The 16,588-nt window shown below is 47.5% G+C and overlaps 1 protein-coding gene across 49 annotated transcripts in view; it reads right to left on the bottom strand.

Moving 5' to 3' along the window:
• Positions 1-1,418: 1,418 nt before the first annotated feature.
• The window catches only part of Ablim1 (actin-binding LIM protein 1), a 296,678-nt gene continuing 281,508 nt past the window's right edge, over positions 1,419-16,588 (bottom strand). For 14 of the 49 annotated variants that reach the window (XM_087552225.1, XM_087552147.1, XM_087552174.1 and 11 more), the window contains 8 exons: positions 15,582-15,728; positions 13,535-13,626; positions 12,387-12,492; positions 11,580-11,644; positions 10,380-10,445; positions 9,004-9,078; positions 7,892-7,972; positions 1,971-6,033 (listed from right to left, as the gene is read on the bottom strand). In XM_087552225.1, the coding sequence (XP_087408351.1) occupies positions 5,920-6,033; positions 7,892-7,972; positions 9,004-9,078; positions 10,380-10,445; positions 11,580-11,644; positions 12,387-12,492; positions 13,535-13,626; positions 15,582-15,728 (746 nt within the window). In that variant the 3' untranslated portion in view covers positions 1,971-5,919. 49 annotated transcript variants of the gene reach the window in all.

A 16,588-nucleotide genomic window follows, 5' to 3' on the forward strand; every position in this document is an offset into this window, starting at 1 on the left:
TGGTTGGCGAACTCTCTCCATTGGCCACCTCCTTGAAGAGTTGGACATTGCTCAACGGAAATGTCACTGGCAAAGCTGCTCTGGAAGGAGAAAACATGGTGTGGCCGGAGGAGGAAAGGGTAGGAGTCAAGGCATGGTATGGAGAGAGGGAAGTGGCTCTTGCCTGGACCACCGCCTTCTATGCATCCTTCTATGTAAAGTCAAGGAAGGAGTCAAAGTCAATTCAAAGGTGGCCCCCAGAGCCAACTGTCACAAGGAGGTCAGGACAAGGACCACGGACGACCCCTAGTGGCGACATTAGGGAAGACACTGGAGCTGGTGGAAGCAGAGCTGGGTAGACTGGCAGCTGGGCCTCCTCATGCATTCTCTGATGGCAGCAGACCAGACTGCCTTGGTGAATAGCCTGCCTGCCTCTGACTTCCAGGTGAATGCCGGTATGGCTGGCCCCTGCAAAGGCAGGACAGCCACAGCGGGTTAGAGGCTCAGAGCAGGCATCTGAAACACAGGTCTAACCTAAGCTTCTGGCAGTGAAGGGAAGTGAATTGGAATCTAGATGTTCTTCACACACAGGTTGATGATAAAGTGGGGGAGGGGGATTGGAAGATGCCCACCCCGACCCCATGCTCTAGGTGACTGCCACGGCTCATTGTTCTAGGTGACCGAGATGACTTGTGCTCACAATGGCTTAGAAAGTCTTATCCTCAAATCCTGTTTTATCCAAAAGATGAGACTGTCACTGCTGTGCACAAACAGAATCCAACCTCAGTTCTAGCTGTAATGTACAATGGCTTACTAGACATATTTTCGTGGGGTTGGGTCTTGAACTCAAGGATTTTTCACATGCACACAGCCACTGAGTATTCTCAGTTGATAATTCGTCACCTGTCAAGTTGGTCATAATGGCCTGAATTGCTGGACAAACTACTGGGAAATACCTGTTACTTAATACATGTCCTGTCACTGATGAATATAAAGGAAAAAATGTAAGGTGGAATGGAGAGTCAGCTCAGTGGTTAAGAGCATGTACTGCTTTTGCAGAGGGCCTGAGGTCAGTTCCTGGAACCCGCTTCGGGCGGCTTATGACTGCCTAGAACTCTCCATCCAGGGGATATAGCACGGAGTACAACGGCGCAGGCTTGCGCATGCGCACAACACACACTTTAAATAGTTGGGTATTAAAAGAAAACAATCTGCTGCCCCTCTGGTTTCACTCGTGTTCTGATTCCTAGGAGCTTGGCTCATGCTTTTAAAAATAGGATGAACAGGGGTTGGGGATTTAGCTCAGTGGTAGAGCGCTTGCCTAGGAAGCACAAGGCCCTGGGTTCGGTCCCCAGCTCCGGAAAAAAAAAAAAAAAAAAAGGATGAACCTTCAAGAAGACCAAAGAGACCAAGAAACAAATCAGCGCTGGAGGCGCTTGGGGAAGAAGCACGTAACTTTATTTCCTGAGTTGAGTACAGTGTGGTACTCTGCCCGCAACGCAGCAGCGTGGCTCAACGGCCAGGGTGCCTGCGGGGCCTCGGCCTCCTCTGCACCCCAACACCAGGTGCTCAGCACTGATACACATCACCTCATTTCCACAGGGAACGCGACACAGCTTCTCGAATGACTTCCCAACATTTGTTTTTGTGAAGCCCTAAGGGGGCCGGGGGTGGGCAACCAAGGCGAGTGGGCCACCCTTTCATCAGGGACAGAAATCCCACTAACCATTGTTAAAGGGGATTCCATGCAGGGTCTTTGGCATCTCGTGGAACCCCCACACATTTACCACCAGACATACCTGTATAGATGCATATATACATCAATACAATTGATGTGTTGAACACATCAATTCCGTGGACACTTGCCTCCTCTTCCATAAGGTAGAATACTTGTGTGTATGATCATAACCTTGTTGAATGTGGTATCTTTGGGCTCCCCTCTTCCCATCTTTCACCCCGGGAAGTGAATCACAGGACTGTCACTCTTGGGAGAGAGACTCAGAAAAGAATTTTATTTAGTGATAATTGCCATTCAATTACATTAAGCTTCTGGGAGCACACGTGGGCTCTGCTGAACTTCATTGTGCACACACTGTCTGCTTAGAAAGCTTCCGTTTGAAACAGGCGCTTGTCCCCTTCTTTGTGAGTTTGCTGCGATAATAATCTTGCACTAGCAAGAGCGATCTGCTCTCCCCGTGCCGCTGTCTCCCTCCGCTCACGGGTAGAAAATGCAAACAGTAATCTTGTGGATGCTGAAGACTTGCTTGTTCTCCTGTTCCAGTGGACATGGGTGTTCCTTCCCTGTACAACGCCACCGGAAGACACATCACTGCAAATCCAAAGCCCTGACCATCTTTATCTGCATAGGAAGTTCTTCCAAGGGTGGGGGGAGGGGCACAAAACAGTGAACTTGAAGCATACAGAGCCCTGGTTTGTCTAACGAAGGAGAAAAAAAAAACTGCAATTCAAAATTGAGGCGGGCACAGAAAGTACAGAGTGAACAGTTACTAGAAATCTCTTCAGAGCCAGAGTTCATGGAGTGCACAGCCTGGAGCCATGCCTGCTCCTGCAACACGCCCTGGAACACCACTCCAAGTTTGCTTGAGATTTATTTCTTTTTTTAGCAAAGACTCAAGGGAGGTTAATTTGAATTATTTTAAACTTGCAAAAGCAGATATATTTGACAGCATTATTGGCGAAGCATTCTTTAAGAAAAAGATGTTTGCTTCAAAGTAAAGTAGTCTGTTTTAGAAACATCTCCAGCTGAACCTTTCCACACTGGAGGTGACTGACAGTAGACAGAGATCGAAACGACAGGGGTGGGGCTGTGCCTCAGGAAAGAAGAGGAGAGGAGGCGGCTCTGGTTGGAGGCAACAGAATCAGGACTTGGGGAGAACAGAGAACAGGACAGATAGAAAACTATCTCTCCCCCCCTTGATTTTGCACCTTAGTACCCATTAGCTCCAGTTTTTCTCTTAGAGGTTTAGAGAACAGGCAGTTCATATTTAGTTGTTGAAGGAGTCATAGAAAAAATATTTCATAACAAACTCCACACTAATATGAAAATGCAGAGCTAGCTGTTTTCAAAGGCTTTTCATATCTCTAATAGGTTGCACAGGAAGACGACACAAGAGCCTGGACTCTCTTGGAGAAGTTTTGAAGAAGACACGGAGACTCCCAGGTGGCCACAAGAAATCTTTTAGGCCATGCAATCTGTATCAAGTCACAAGTAAGTCAAATGCTAGAAAATATAGCCCTTAATGTACGCACCAAGTCCGCCCTGCATAGGATCCTCCCCCAAGTGAACGAGCTGTTTTGATTTTTAGCAACTGAAATTTTCCTGTGTCCAGCAGGATGGAGTCAAGTCTGCACTCCCATGCTGTGGTCAACCACACGGAGTCTTTAATATCACTGATATTGCGTCTGGCAGTTAGAACTACATCATCCTCACAGCCTCTGGCCGGCATCTTCTGTAGGAGCTACACTCCCGACATGAACACTTCCCAGCTCTCCTCCCCCAGAGCAGCCAGGGTTCTTACTGGTGTAGTCTAGAGATACACTGTTGCTCGATACAGTTTAAATGGGCTACTGTGCTGATGTGGAATGCAACTTTTTTTCCAATTTAGATGAAGAACTGAGTTCAAACAGTCAAGGAGGCAGGGTTTCGTTATTGGAAGAATTTAAGAGTTCGATTTTTCAATTATTGCAATCCTAGGCAGGCCCTTTAATTTAAGGCTCTCTGTAAGTTAAAGAGGAAGACGGTCTCCCTCTCCTCCCCTGTAGCTGAACTCTCCTAGGTCAGGACAGAGCCACAATAACTTTATGGAATGCAGGTGCAGAACCTTAGCAACCCTGTTTCCTGAATACTTTGGTTTTTTTCTCGTCTGCATTATTGTAAGAAATAGCATTAACCAGTAAAAAGCATGGAGGGTTGTGTTATCCCCATACTGGATAAATTCTCCCACAAAGCCACCATGTCTGCTGACTGTGAACACTGTGAATGTGCCCTACTCCCCGTCCTGTATGCTGTCAGGGTAACGTGAGAACAACATGATACAGACCTCGTGCTGAGGCAGCCAGTAATGAGCAGGGCAGTTAGAGAAAAAACTGTGAGAACTCAGGAAGAAGCCAGAGACATGCAGAGAACCCGCCTGTGCAATCTGTCTCCCCAGGAGGCACGGGACCCACCTACCCAGGCCAGTGATCCAGCCCTCTTGCCAAGTGTACTAACAGATCCACATACACTCGTGAGACTGGTTATCATACCTAACTCTCTTACAGGAATGCAGCAGGAGAACCCGTAGAAGCGGGTCACAAGCCACACACAGGCTTGCATCATGGGCTGGGAATCTGTGCTGCTCAATCTTTCAAGCAGGTGTCAGCAGACAGACAGCCGCTTTGATCCTTCGGAAGGAACTTCTGCGTTTTGTGCTAAGTGGTGATTGCGGGTGAATTCAAATGCTTTCCCTGCGTGGCTTTAACTCAGAGCTTAAATTCCCAAGAGGAGCACCACAGCAGGACGATCAGTGAGATCTAACTTCTTCCCCGTGGCTCTGGATACCCTAATCCAACTCACACCAATCCTTACGATGTGGCCTTGTTCACACACCGTAATGAAAGAAGTGCATTCCAATTCACACTGGGAGTCACAGAGCATGGAAGGGCTCTGCTGGGACGTTCTGAGCCCTAAACTAGGCCAGCGTTCCTTCCATGGTCCTCTGAAGCCAGCACGAGTCCCTACAGCTCACAGAACAGGCTGGCCTCTAAGCAAGAGCCTCTGGATCACACGCTCTCCTGCAGGTGACCTTCAGAGCCACAGCACAGCACGGTCAACATCCAAGCAGAGACTGAAAGCACATACAGACTCACAGATCGGCCCTGGGTGGGTTACGCACAGATGTGAACACACGTGCTCGTTAATCAAGCTGAGCGAAAGCAAGCTACGTCAGAAAAACATGTCTTCCCTTCGTCTACACCCTTAAAACACAGAACCAGCATAGGCTTGACCTGACCAATCGGATGACAGACAGACAGACAGACAGACACTGAGGAGGAGACCTTGTGATGAGGCAGGGCACAGAGTTTTCTTCTCTAAGAGATACATGATTCATGGGCAAAAATCACCTATCAGCAGCCGGACCAATCTGGAGACTCTTTTTGCCTTTCCTTTCTTTGGAAAGGTGGACATGCCAGTTCCTGTCAGTTTATAGGGAGAAAGGGCTGAGCATAGCCTCAGAAGCAGAAAAAGCTTTCAGGGAGGGAGGGAGGGTTCCTTCATTCCTTTTTCCTTTTCCTTTGTCTTATATTTTCTTCCCCCTAGCAGTTGGCCAGCCAGGTCTCAGCACACAGCAAGAGAACAAAGCTTATTTAAATCATTTTTGCTGGTACTCAGCCACGTGCTTAGAACTACCCGTTCCGTGACGGAGTTCCATGTCCCTCAGAGCCCAGGCAGAGCCGAGGGAGGCTGCCGAGGACAGGCAAAGTTGCGGCTACCAGATCGATGCAGGCCCCTGGATTCCTCTCAGCCACAGTGCTACAGAATAAATAGATTCATACTTCAGGATTTCCAGCATCCCTCCCGTGTGGCTTCCTAAGGGCACTTGCTGACTCTTACCAACACAGGCAGCACTAAGTTAGACATTGGTTAAAGGGGGAAGTAAAAAGGAGAAAGAAGCCCCACAGAGTCACGGGAAAAGGTCGTGTGTGGACATTACTGCTGAATTTGGGAACATAGAAATTCCACCCCGTCACTGCTTGGCAAGGGTTACTGTTGCTTGGCCCAGGATGTGGCTCACGGTGCTAGGATCAGACTTGCCCTCGGCGTTGCTGCTGGGAGATGGTGGTGAATGAATTCTCTGATCAATTCTGGGCCTTAGTACAATGTTCTAGGCACCACCGCCACTGAGAGTCCTTTTCCTGATTGTCGCTTACTTGAGGGACTTAGAAGAGTTTAGCCTTTTTCTTCATGTCGTTGCGTCTCCAAAGAGGTAACTTGTCAAATTCCTGTATGGACATCCCAAAGATTTCCCAAAATACTTCTGGGGCTAAGTGGCGCTGGGAAGAGAGAAGCAAGAAGTTGTTAGTCCTAGCGGCCATGCCAATTAACATCAGATGCCTTTCCTAGTTTATGAATACAGCCAGCCTTCCACAGTCCTGCCTTCTGCATTCCCGATCCAAGCCATTTTAGATCAGACGTATCCTTCCCAAACTGTGTCTGACTTAAGCACATACAGACTGCCTCCCTTGTCATTCTTCCCCAAACAGCACAGTTCTGTAGTTGTGGACATATCGTTTAGGTTGCACTAGGCATTATATGTCATCCAGAGGTGGTTTAAAGCAGGCAGGAGGATGTGCAGAGACAATGTATAAAGAATGTATCACTTCTTGCACCTGCAGACTTTGTGGTCTGTTGGGGGGAGGTGTCCTGAAATCCATTCCCTCTGAAGAAACTGAGAGACACATCATTCTGAAGAGCCAGTCAGACTGTGGAGAGAGGCAGCTCTCTCTGGTGCTTGTCTCCTGGGCACAGCCAGGCACTGTCCTCCACCAGAGGAAACACCTGGCAGACTGCTGCCAACATGGTTATACTGCAGAGCTGGGCTAGCAGTTAGGCACAGGGACATAACTTGTGGTACTGGATGTGACAGCATCAATTCAGGTCCTTGGGATGTTGAAATGACTTGGGGGATAGGAAGGGAGTGGTGAGATGGACCCTAGCAATGATCAAAGAGAAAGGGACTTCCAGGGTGGTCTCTGGGAGAGGCCGAGAGCTTCCTCCTGGCCCAGTGGAAGGAGAAACGAATGCTTATCTCCTACTGGACATTCCTCCCATCAAGCCCATTTTAAGCTAGGATAGCCTAGTTGAGCTAACCCAACCTCTCCCGCAAAAGCCTTAAGTTGTATCAGGGAAGGGACTTGACTCTTCCTGAGATGGGCAGTCAGAAGTTTCCTAACTAAAAATGATTCAGATGGGAAGGCACAAAGATGGGTCTCCCCTGACTAAGGAAGCCCTGTGTGCCTGTACCCAGATAACCCTTGAAAACAAGGAAGGCAGAAACAGCCAGAGAAGAAACATGACCTAGAATACTGCTCCCTCTCATCTCAGTGGATTCAGCCTATACCCGTGGCAGACATGGGTCTGGGAATATCTTAGGAGTGAAGAAGATGCCCATACTTCATTCCAACCCTAATAACACCAGCATCCGGCTGCCAAAAATGTGATGAACCACACTGTGTCTCTAGGGTCACTATAAATCTTACTGGGTACTTTTGTACACTGACCTTACTTGTAGGCTTAGATGTAAGCGGACTCACATAGAAGGGCATGTGCCTTACTGCTGGCCTCTCTGAAGCCAGGGACCGCCTGCCTTGATGCTGACTAGGTGTGGAAGCATCCTTCTGTTCTCTCTCCAATGTATACACTTTGAGAATGGGCCCTGTCCTTCCTCTTCCTACACCTTCTGATGTCTAAGGAAATGCCAAGCACTAAAGGAGCAATGCCTCGATGCTGTCATCTCCATTTCTTTGTTTTAGTTCCTCAGAGAGCCTCAAGTTTTTAGTTTTTCATTCCGCCTACAGGACTTGAAAAGAAAATTACTACTTTAGGGACTGGAGACATGACTCCACAGTTAGGAGCACTTGACGCTCTTCAAGAGGACCCGTGTTCAATTCCTAGAGCCCATATGGCAGCTCACAGCTGTCTGTAACACCAGTTCTAGGTGGTCCAACCTCATACAGATATACATATGCAGGCAAAATGCCAGTGCATATAAAATAAAAATGAATAATTTTAAAAATCCCACGTCTTTAGGTTTCCTCTGGAAAAAAATACATTTATAATTCTTTAGAGGCATGCTGGGGTATGTGCATACTTGTGTAAGTGTGTGTGAGCGTGTGGGTATGCCTTGCTTACCTCCAGCCGGGTTCTATCCACATCTCTCAGGATTTTGTTGCGCCCTCTGTTGGTCACCATGAGCATTTCATATGGAAATATCTGAGGAAGACAGACAAATATTAGGAACGAGACATAAGGTCAAAGTTAGTGGAGATCTGAAGTGGCAGGCGCAGCCATCGCCTCTTACAAGACGCTGTTAGGTCACAGGACACCTCTGTACAGGGCTCATCACTTTCGGCTATGACAGATTTGTGAATTCCAGTGTTCTGGAAGCTGACATACTTCAATAAGCCCCAAGTAGAGGTGCCGAGGAGATCAGGCCTTTTCTTTTGTTTTGTTTAAGACAGGGTCTTACTATGTAGATCAAACTGGTCTCAGATTCAGATCGTTCAGCCTGCCCCTACCTCCTGAGCTCTCAGATTAAAGGCATGCTATACCACAGCTGGGAAATAGATGCCTCTTGAGACCCAGAATGTCTGGAGCCAGGACTAGCCAAGTCAGTTTGCCCGAGACTAATCAGAGGTGATACGTAAGACATTCGTCGCTAACACTGAGAACGCTCTGGCAAAGTAGGATACATACTGGGTGCACAATCTGCAGCAGGCTTCTGCTGTTCCACTCAGCATTGGTCAGGCCTTGAAATGCATGTGGCAGGGGTCAAGGTCACGCCTAGGTCATGGGGTAGAGGATACTGGCACCTCACTGTGAGCAGAGTACTTCGGGCAGTGAGGGTTTAAGTCTGCTGACAACATGGCACAAGCCAGAATGGCAGGATGCATTAAGACAAGCTAGCCCGGAGGTACCAGCCTGGAACCGGGTGGCTCTTAGGCTCTGAAGATAGCAAATGTTTGCAATTGTGTACACATGTAACTGTGTTTGCATGCAATTGTGTGCACATGTTTGTATGCACATGCAATTGTGTGCCTAAGCAATTGTGTGCACATACGATTGTGTGCACATGTGATTGTGTGCACATGCGATTGTGTGCCTAAGTGATTGTGTGCACATGCCATTGTGTGCCTAAGCAATTGTGTGCCTAAGTGATTGTTTGCACATGTGATTGTGTGCACAAGTGGTTGTGTGCACATGTGACTGTGCACAAAGGGAGAGGAACAGTCAGTCACACTTGCCTTTGGTTCCAACATGTTGGGCATGGACACCCCTCGATCCATTCTCATCGCAGGCATGTGGCCATCTGGGAGGGTCTGCAACAGAAAAGCTCAGAGGTGAGCATGAACTCTCGGTGGAACTGCAGGGAGGGCTCTGAGTGCTCCCTGACTTTCCTGTTGGGTCTCAGTTCCTACCCTCCACATCTTCACTGACCATGAATCTCTCTCAGTGAGATCCTTACTGAAAAGAGCGATAGCACAGGATCCAGTTGGAGAAACATCAAGGATTCGTAACTGTGGGCTGGTTCCTGATTTAGGTTGCACAGGTGGAGGGGCACAGCACATGAAAACCATCAGGTCTATTGTTTTGCTTCTGTGCCTGTCTGTCTCTCTGTAGCCCCAGCTGGCCTTAAATTCTGGAGCCTTCAGCCTCACAAGTACTGGATTACAGGATACACCACCACGCTCTCTCATGTTTTTCATCCTTATTTAGTTCAGACTTATCCTCCCTGGGACAGGCAAGAAAAGGTAGCAAGCATCTAAGCACTGAGAGACAGCAACTAAAAACCTGTGCCCGGTCTGTCGTGCCTGCCCACTTCTACCATGGACAGGATTCACAATAGTCAGAGTGAGAGGGTCTTCTCACACCTGGCCCAGATCACGCCTTGCCCGAAAGGTTACAGCGACACCTTGACCTGGCTACCAGACATGCCTGCTCCTCCCAGCCATGCCTGCTCCTCCCAGCCATACATGCAGTAAAAGTAATCAACCACCATATTCATCCTCCCAACAGACACCGCTCCCCAGAAGCAGCAGCTTGGACCAGAAAACAAATGTTCTGTTGCGGCCAACTCAAGGGACACAGAGCTGTCCATACCTGGTAGTCTGAAAAAGGAAAAAAAGAAAAAATCATTAGGGAAAGACCAAGAGAAAACCAGAGAGTCACCTACAGTAATGCTGTGTTCTACTATAACTTTCTAAACATCCCAAAATGAACCGTGTTCTTGTCTCAGTCCTAAACAGTTCGTGTACTGAACCACTGGTTCCCCCCAAGCCAGGAAACGCCTGCTTCAACTCCAGGCATCAGTTCAAACACGTGCTCTCTCTCCTCACCACATGCCCTGTGAGGGCACTGACCGTACCTCAGTGCTAAGCTTCCTTTGGGAGAGTGCTTATCATGTAGAAAGACCATGAAGGGATGCTTAGATACTGGTTTCCCATGCCTGTATTTATCTAGAGACTCTGTGATGTTTTTCGTGCTTGCTATTAACTCAGAAGAGAGCTGTGGCTCTACCTTGGGACACACAGAGTTCATACGCAGCAGTGGGCTGGTTCAGCCTCTCCCGAGCCTGGGTCACAAGAAGTGACACTGTATCGGTCAGCCTCCTGATTGAAGCCTTACCTCGAACTCCGCCACTGACGTCTCCATAGCTGTTGTACTGGGCAAAGTCTGTGGAAACTGGCTGCAACGAGGAGAGTTTCATCATTGGAAAAATCGCAGTGGTGGTCATTTTTATAAGAGTTGGGATTTGCGGGGAGGGAGGAGAACAGAGTCCTAAGAATCCTTCCTGGGCTAAAATTCCCACACTGTTATTTATCTTACTTATTCTTCGAACTGAAGCCCCAGTGCCATGCAGGCATCTGTGGCACTGTCCGGCAGGCTTTTACAGAGCAAGTTTCCGTGGTTCAGAGATAAAAATGCATTTCTAAAGGCAGGACATGGTGATGCACACCTTTGGAACTAGCTCTCTCCATGAGCTCCAGACCGCCATGGTCTACACAGTAAGTTCCAGAACAGCCCCCAGGACTAGAACACCCCCCCCCCACCTCATTACCACCAAATGCATTTCTAGACATTTGTAGTTATTAATTGCAATTATTCTAACTTGGTGGGGGAGGGTGGTTGTCACCAACTCTCTTTACGGAGATAATGAATCAAGCGATTGCTTTGTGCTTTATTGGGTAAAACTGCCTGCTATTTCTCATTTTAGTCTGTAAGACATACAGGGGTCTTTCACTCAAAGTCAGTTTCTTCTCCTTGAAAAAGAAGTATTTTGGGGCTGGAAAGATGGCTCAGCGGTCAAGAGTGTTCTTCCAGAGGTGCTGAGTTCAATTCCAGCAACCACATGGTGGCTCACAACCATCTGTAATGGAGTCTGATGCCCTCTTCTGGTGTGTCTGAAGACAGCGACAGTGCACTCATATACACATAAATCTTTTTGTAAAAAAGAAGTATTTTATTTTGCTTATAACTCAAAGTGATTTACCAAGTAGCCAGGCAGGTGGCAGTTCGCCTTGTATTCGAACACCGAGGTCAAGAAATTATTCAGGGGTTGGCAGGATGTTTAGTGCATAAAGGTGTCTGCCCAAGCCGGATGAGTCTGAGTTTAATTTACAGGATTTATGTGGTAGAGGGAGAATGGGCTCCTGCAAGATGCCTTCTGATCTCTATACACACACACACAATGGCATGCAAACAGAATAAATAAAAGTGTGACAAAAATAAAGATACATTAAAAAAGATTGTTCTGATGATGAGTCAGTACAGAAATGAGGGAGCGGTACACACGGACACCATGGATGGAAGGAAGTCTTACCCGGTGAAGGCCACTCTTTCCATAACCAGGGAGAGATGAAGTTTTAGATGACGGAGCGTGTGAAGCTGAATGAGGAAAACGAGGGAAAGTTATTTCTTAATGCTTCAGCGAGACTGCCAGTGATCTTACACAACTGAAGGACAGGAAAAAAGAATTCTAGCGACATTGGGTCCCAGTGTTCACAGCACACTGCCTTCTTGGGGAGAGAGGGGGGAGGGTGTGATCATCTCTAGGAGAGGCTGGAGGAGGAAGGACATACGGTCCAGTTGGAGCTGAAGGGAACGGTACCCCTGTGATTCCCCACCACAGCTATAAGCTGGGTGTGCCTCCTCCTTTTGAGTCCTCAGTCCCAAGAACACCATAATTTTGATATTATAGGAGACAAAAAAAAAAAAAAAAAAAAGGAGTTAAGAAAAGATGCAGAGCAGGGATTTGCACCTAGGAATATGTGGGTGCTGCACTCCAGCCTAGAAGCCAGGGAATATGATAAACCACGATGGTACATCAGAGCTGGGCTCCCGGAAAGCCAGGGCTACAGAATCGCATCTGTCTGAAAGGAGGGTTAGCTATGGAGGGAGCAGACCAACTCTGTATCTCTGGACAGGACAATCCTTTTTTAAAAAATTGTTTATTGACCCGTGTAATTGTAGCATTGTGAACTCACACTCAGAAGGGACTCAAGGGGTTAGAGGCCCTCACAAGCTGGTCCTGTCTCCTAGCTAACAATCCAGCCTTCGCAGGCAAGTGGCTTGGCTCACCCTTAAACCACAGAAGTGGGGGGAAGGGGCGGGTGTTGGTGCCGCTCACCTGAGTGGAGGGGAGAGTCGTATCGACTGGCCAGCAGGGATGCTCGTTCACGGTTCTCCTTCTCCATCTCTTCCTTCAGTATCAGCTGCCCCAGGCCTGAGTTGAGCTATTCACAGGAAGGAAAAGGAAAAGAAACAAGGGTCAGTCATAAACCATTATTTTTCCTGCTCCGAGCCTGTAGTTCCTTAAGAGTAGGGCAGGGATGACCAATGGACTCTGAAGCCCTGTTAGCTTTTCCAGTGCCAGGCTTAATGTTATAAAGGTCACCTTTCTTTGCCAGAACTCAGCATGTGTGAATTTGATGGCTTTTGTTTCTGTGTTTGTATTTTTATTGTTTTCTTAATAGGAGGGAGAGATTGTTGTAGATTGGGCATCCTTAAACAAGACATTTCATTATTTGCCATAAAAAAAAAAACATAAAAAAGGAATATATGCTCAATGTTTTAGAAAATCCAGAAGGAAGGAGACTGTGACCCTACGAGTCCCCAACCCACTACATTCTGATTTATACCCATTCCTTGCTGTCCTATACACATTTTACACAAAACCAGACTTACTCCCTGCATCCTTCCCCCTGTGCACGTAACACCATGTGTGTTCCTTATACCTTTGGAGGGAACAGCATTGAAGGGACCCATTAGCCTCCTTTTGGTCAGAGTTTGGAACTGGATGGCCTTCTGGGGCAAGAAGCAAGAATACAGAACGGGAGTGGGGATGGGGAAAGTGGGGAGCTCTTGGTGGCAGACCAACTGATACCCTTTTTCCCATTCCAGATATAAATCCTATCCAAGTCCTGAGGAGATTTAGACCAATGTCATCCCAAGGAAATCCCTCAAGCAAGACCTGCATGGCCCTGAGTGCACACCACCCTGGCCTGCAGGATCCTACCCACCCCTCCCCCGCCTCCTTTCAACCCAACAGGTCCACCTGCACACCTACCCCACAGTCGTGGGCTCCCAGCATCCTGTGACCCTCAAAATCTCCAGCCTCACCCCTACCACCTCGAATCACAGTTTGCCTGCCATGTCTCTCCTACTGGACTGGAAGCCCTAGAGGTCTGGGACCACCACCTTCTTGGTAGTAATGTAAAACAAGCAAACACCAGGAGCCAAAAGGAAGTAGAATTGAGGGCAGCCTCAAGCACAAACCTTCATCAGCTGTTCTTCTTGAAGCTGCCGGCGTCTCAGAAGCTCCTCCTCATCTTCCTCTCTGCCACTAGATCTGCGTCTCGGGTCAGTTCCTAATTCCACAGTAAAGACAACTTCTCACATCAGCTCCATGACACAGGAACCTTAGCCACGGTCTCCCTGGTTGTCGTCAGACTGGTAAGGTGTACGAGGGGGGCTTTCACATGGGGGAGAGGACAATTCCGCAGGGAAAATGTCCACAGCCAACTCAGCACCGCAGCTGCTTCTCAGAGCTCCTCTAATGGGCTAGTTCGGTGTGTATGTAGCTAAGAGGGGATTTGGGCTTTTCAACAGCTGTCGGTCACTTTGACCTGGGCTTGCTGTGGCAACTGAGTCTCAAGCATCAGCTTTAACCACCGGCCAGAGCTCTTTATAGTGAGAGGGACCTCCAGCTATTACCACCCGATGGCCAGAGCGAGGGCCTGCTTTTTAATTAGCAAGGAATCCAAGCCCAACTATATATCTACAACTTGCTCGGACAGTTGCTCTCTTGTGGCAAGTTTTTCAAACGTGCAGTCCCCTCTTTCCCTGGTTTTAGGCTTTTAAAAATAAGCTGCCACTTTTTCTTCTACCCTTAGCAAATCCACTAAAAAGCACGTTTTGTGCGTGTCTTTTAAAGTCGGGGTCCACAGTTTCTCTTTCCTCACAGTAGTAAAAAATCAGTCGCAAAGGAATTTTGCTACTGTTAGGTAAACACAAAGAGGATTAACACAGCTGGAAGTGACTTTGGAACAATGTAGCAGACAAGGCATCCGTTCCAGGCTCCCAGAAGGAGTTTGTCCCAGCTACTAGAAGGCTGGAACAAGCGTTGCTTTCCCTAAATCACTTAGGTAAACCTGGCTGAGAGTACAGGGACGCTTTCTAATCTGACAAAAACAAACATTTACCAAGTGTTGTACTTTTGGCTGTTTTGATGAAAGGAGCAAACACTTCCCTCACTTTAGGATTCTAAGCAACTTCAGGCTATTTGGTGATGATGGCAATGCCAACAATGACTTTCAATCTCTCTAAACTTAGGTCCCTACTAAGCCATGTAGCTGAGGTAGAAACCCTGGCAGGGCTCCCAGAAGCTTTCTGAGGGACAGAGATTGACAGATGTTTCATTCTTAGAAAAGCCAATGTGGATTTTCTCCTTAGTTCATACTAATAAAAATATAGCTACTAAAATTTGCAAGAATTATATACATCTCATCAACCAAATTATAGAATATCAGTGAATAATGAGACACGCTTTCTCCTCAACTATTTCTATAAACGTTAATGGCTTTTAAGTGAACTTCTATTGCCTATGAAAGCTATTCTAAGAAAAAGTTAGTCTGATGAGGAAGGTTAAGGTTTTGTGGAGCACTGAAGGCCCTTTGGCCGGTCAGCAGAAGTGAGGTTAGTGGAAACTTTGTGAGGCTGATCTGATTTCCACTCTAATCCATTTCTAGAGGCCCGAGTGATTTCACCACTGACAAAATGGTAAAGACACAGACACAATTGGAAAGAAAAGTGAAACATGGCATTTCCAATGTGACATTGGAGTGCAGGATCATGGGATGATAGATGTAAACTCATGCACAAGTTAAACTCCAGAATTCCTAGTCCAGCCCTTCTTAGCAGACAAGCCAGCCTTGCCTGCTTGTTAATAGTGAGGGAAAAGCAGCCCAGACACGACCTGAAACGAACTTAACTGGTGAAGTGGATTCCCCATAACTTCACCCACTCTGTTCTCCAGAATATTGCCCGGGCCAGCAGCCTCTGATCAGCAGGCAATGGAGTCAGTCCTTCCAAGCCACCAGTTATAGGCCAGCTCTGGATACCTGTGTGTATGTAGCCAGGCCACAGGAGACAGAGTTCTGTAACTTTTGAGCATTTTGGGCACACGCTGATGTCACAGTCATTCTTCTCATCAGTCTACCCATTGGTTTATATACCTTTCTTAAATGTCTCTGGGACACTTCTTTGTGTTTTTAAGTAATTCCTAGGCATCTGTCTGTTTGACTTAGCTTCGTCGGTTGCATACCTATGGCGGCAAGTGAGGGGGGACCCGGCCAGTGGTCCGTCTCAATCTTTGGTATCTCGTTGGGATCTGGCGCCTGGGCTGCTGGGAACTTGGAAAACTTGATGATATCTTCTGAAGCCTTGTTCTGGGCTGCCAAGGCAGCTGCATCTAGGTGGGAATCAGGGTTGCTTAGCAATGGGTCTGTAAGACAGTGGTGGTACCACCCCACCAACATGATTCTCCGTTCTTTATTGAATGTTCCAGAGGTAGAACTCTGAACATCTCTGCCACCGCAGAATTGGATACTCCTGATCAATCGGTCTCTGATTTTTTTAAGTACTCTTGGAGTTGGAGAGTTTGACCATTAGAAGTCTGAGTTCTAAATTTGACAGTAGGTGCCAGCCTTTGATATTTAGAGAGGGTCTGGCTCTCTCCTGGGGGGGCGGAAGCCACAAATACACTAATCTAGTTCATCTTAATTCTTTATATGCTTTATACGGGTTTTTGAATCCTAGGAGAAATGGACTTCTGGCTTTGCAGGAACTCTGGTGGTTTATGATGGTCATCCAGACTTACTGCTCTGTGCTGGGGTCTGTTCAAACGAGTGAAGACAAGAGTGGCCCAGGCAAGTGATCACAGGGTTGACAGTGCCCATAGTTAGGGGGAAGACTCGCCGGCTTGGAGCTCCCAAGCCAATCACAAATTGGAGCCAAACAAACAAACCAGGTTAAATGGCCAGTCCCCGGTTCCAGCTGACTTGGCAAACTGGCCTGGCATTGCAATACATATTTATAAAGTTGAAGTTAATTACTGTTCTCTGGGACTCACATAGTTTTAAATCTGGAAATAATGTTTTGGCTCTTTTCTAGTAAACTTCCAGCCTTCAACCGCTGGTGTGACTTGAGCAAGGTTACTCGATAATAAGGGGTCAAGTCTTGGCTGGGTAGGAAGCAGTGTGCCTCAGAACACTAACTGAGTGGGAACAGTATCTTAGTGCAGGGAACACCGTCTTCCCTGGAGAACACAGT

Source organism: Rattus norvegicus, chromosome 1, assembly GCF_021556685.1.
Source record: "Rattus norvegicus strain SHRSP/BbbUtx chromosome 1, alternate assembly SHRSP_T2T, whole genome shotgun sequence".
Classification (NCBI taxonomy): domain Eukaryota; kingdom Metazoa; phylum Chordata; class Mammalia; order Rodentia; family Muridae; genus Rattus; species Rattus norvegicus.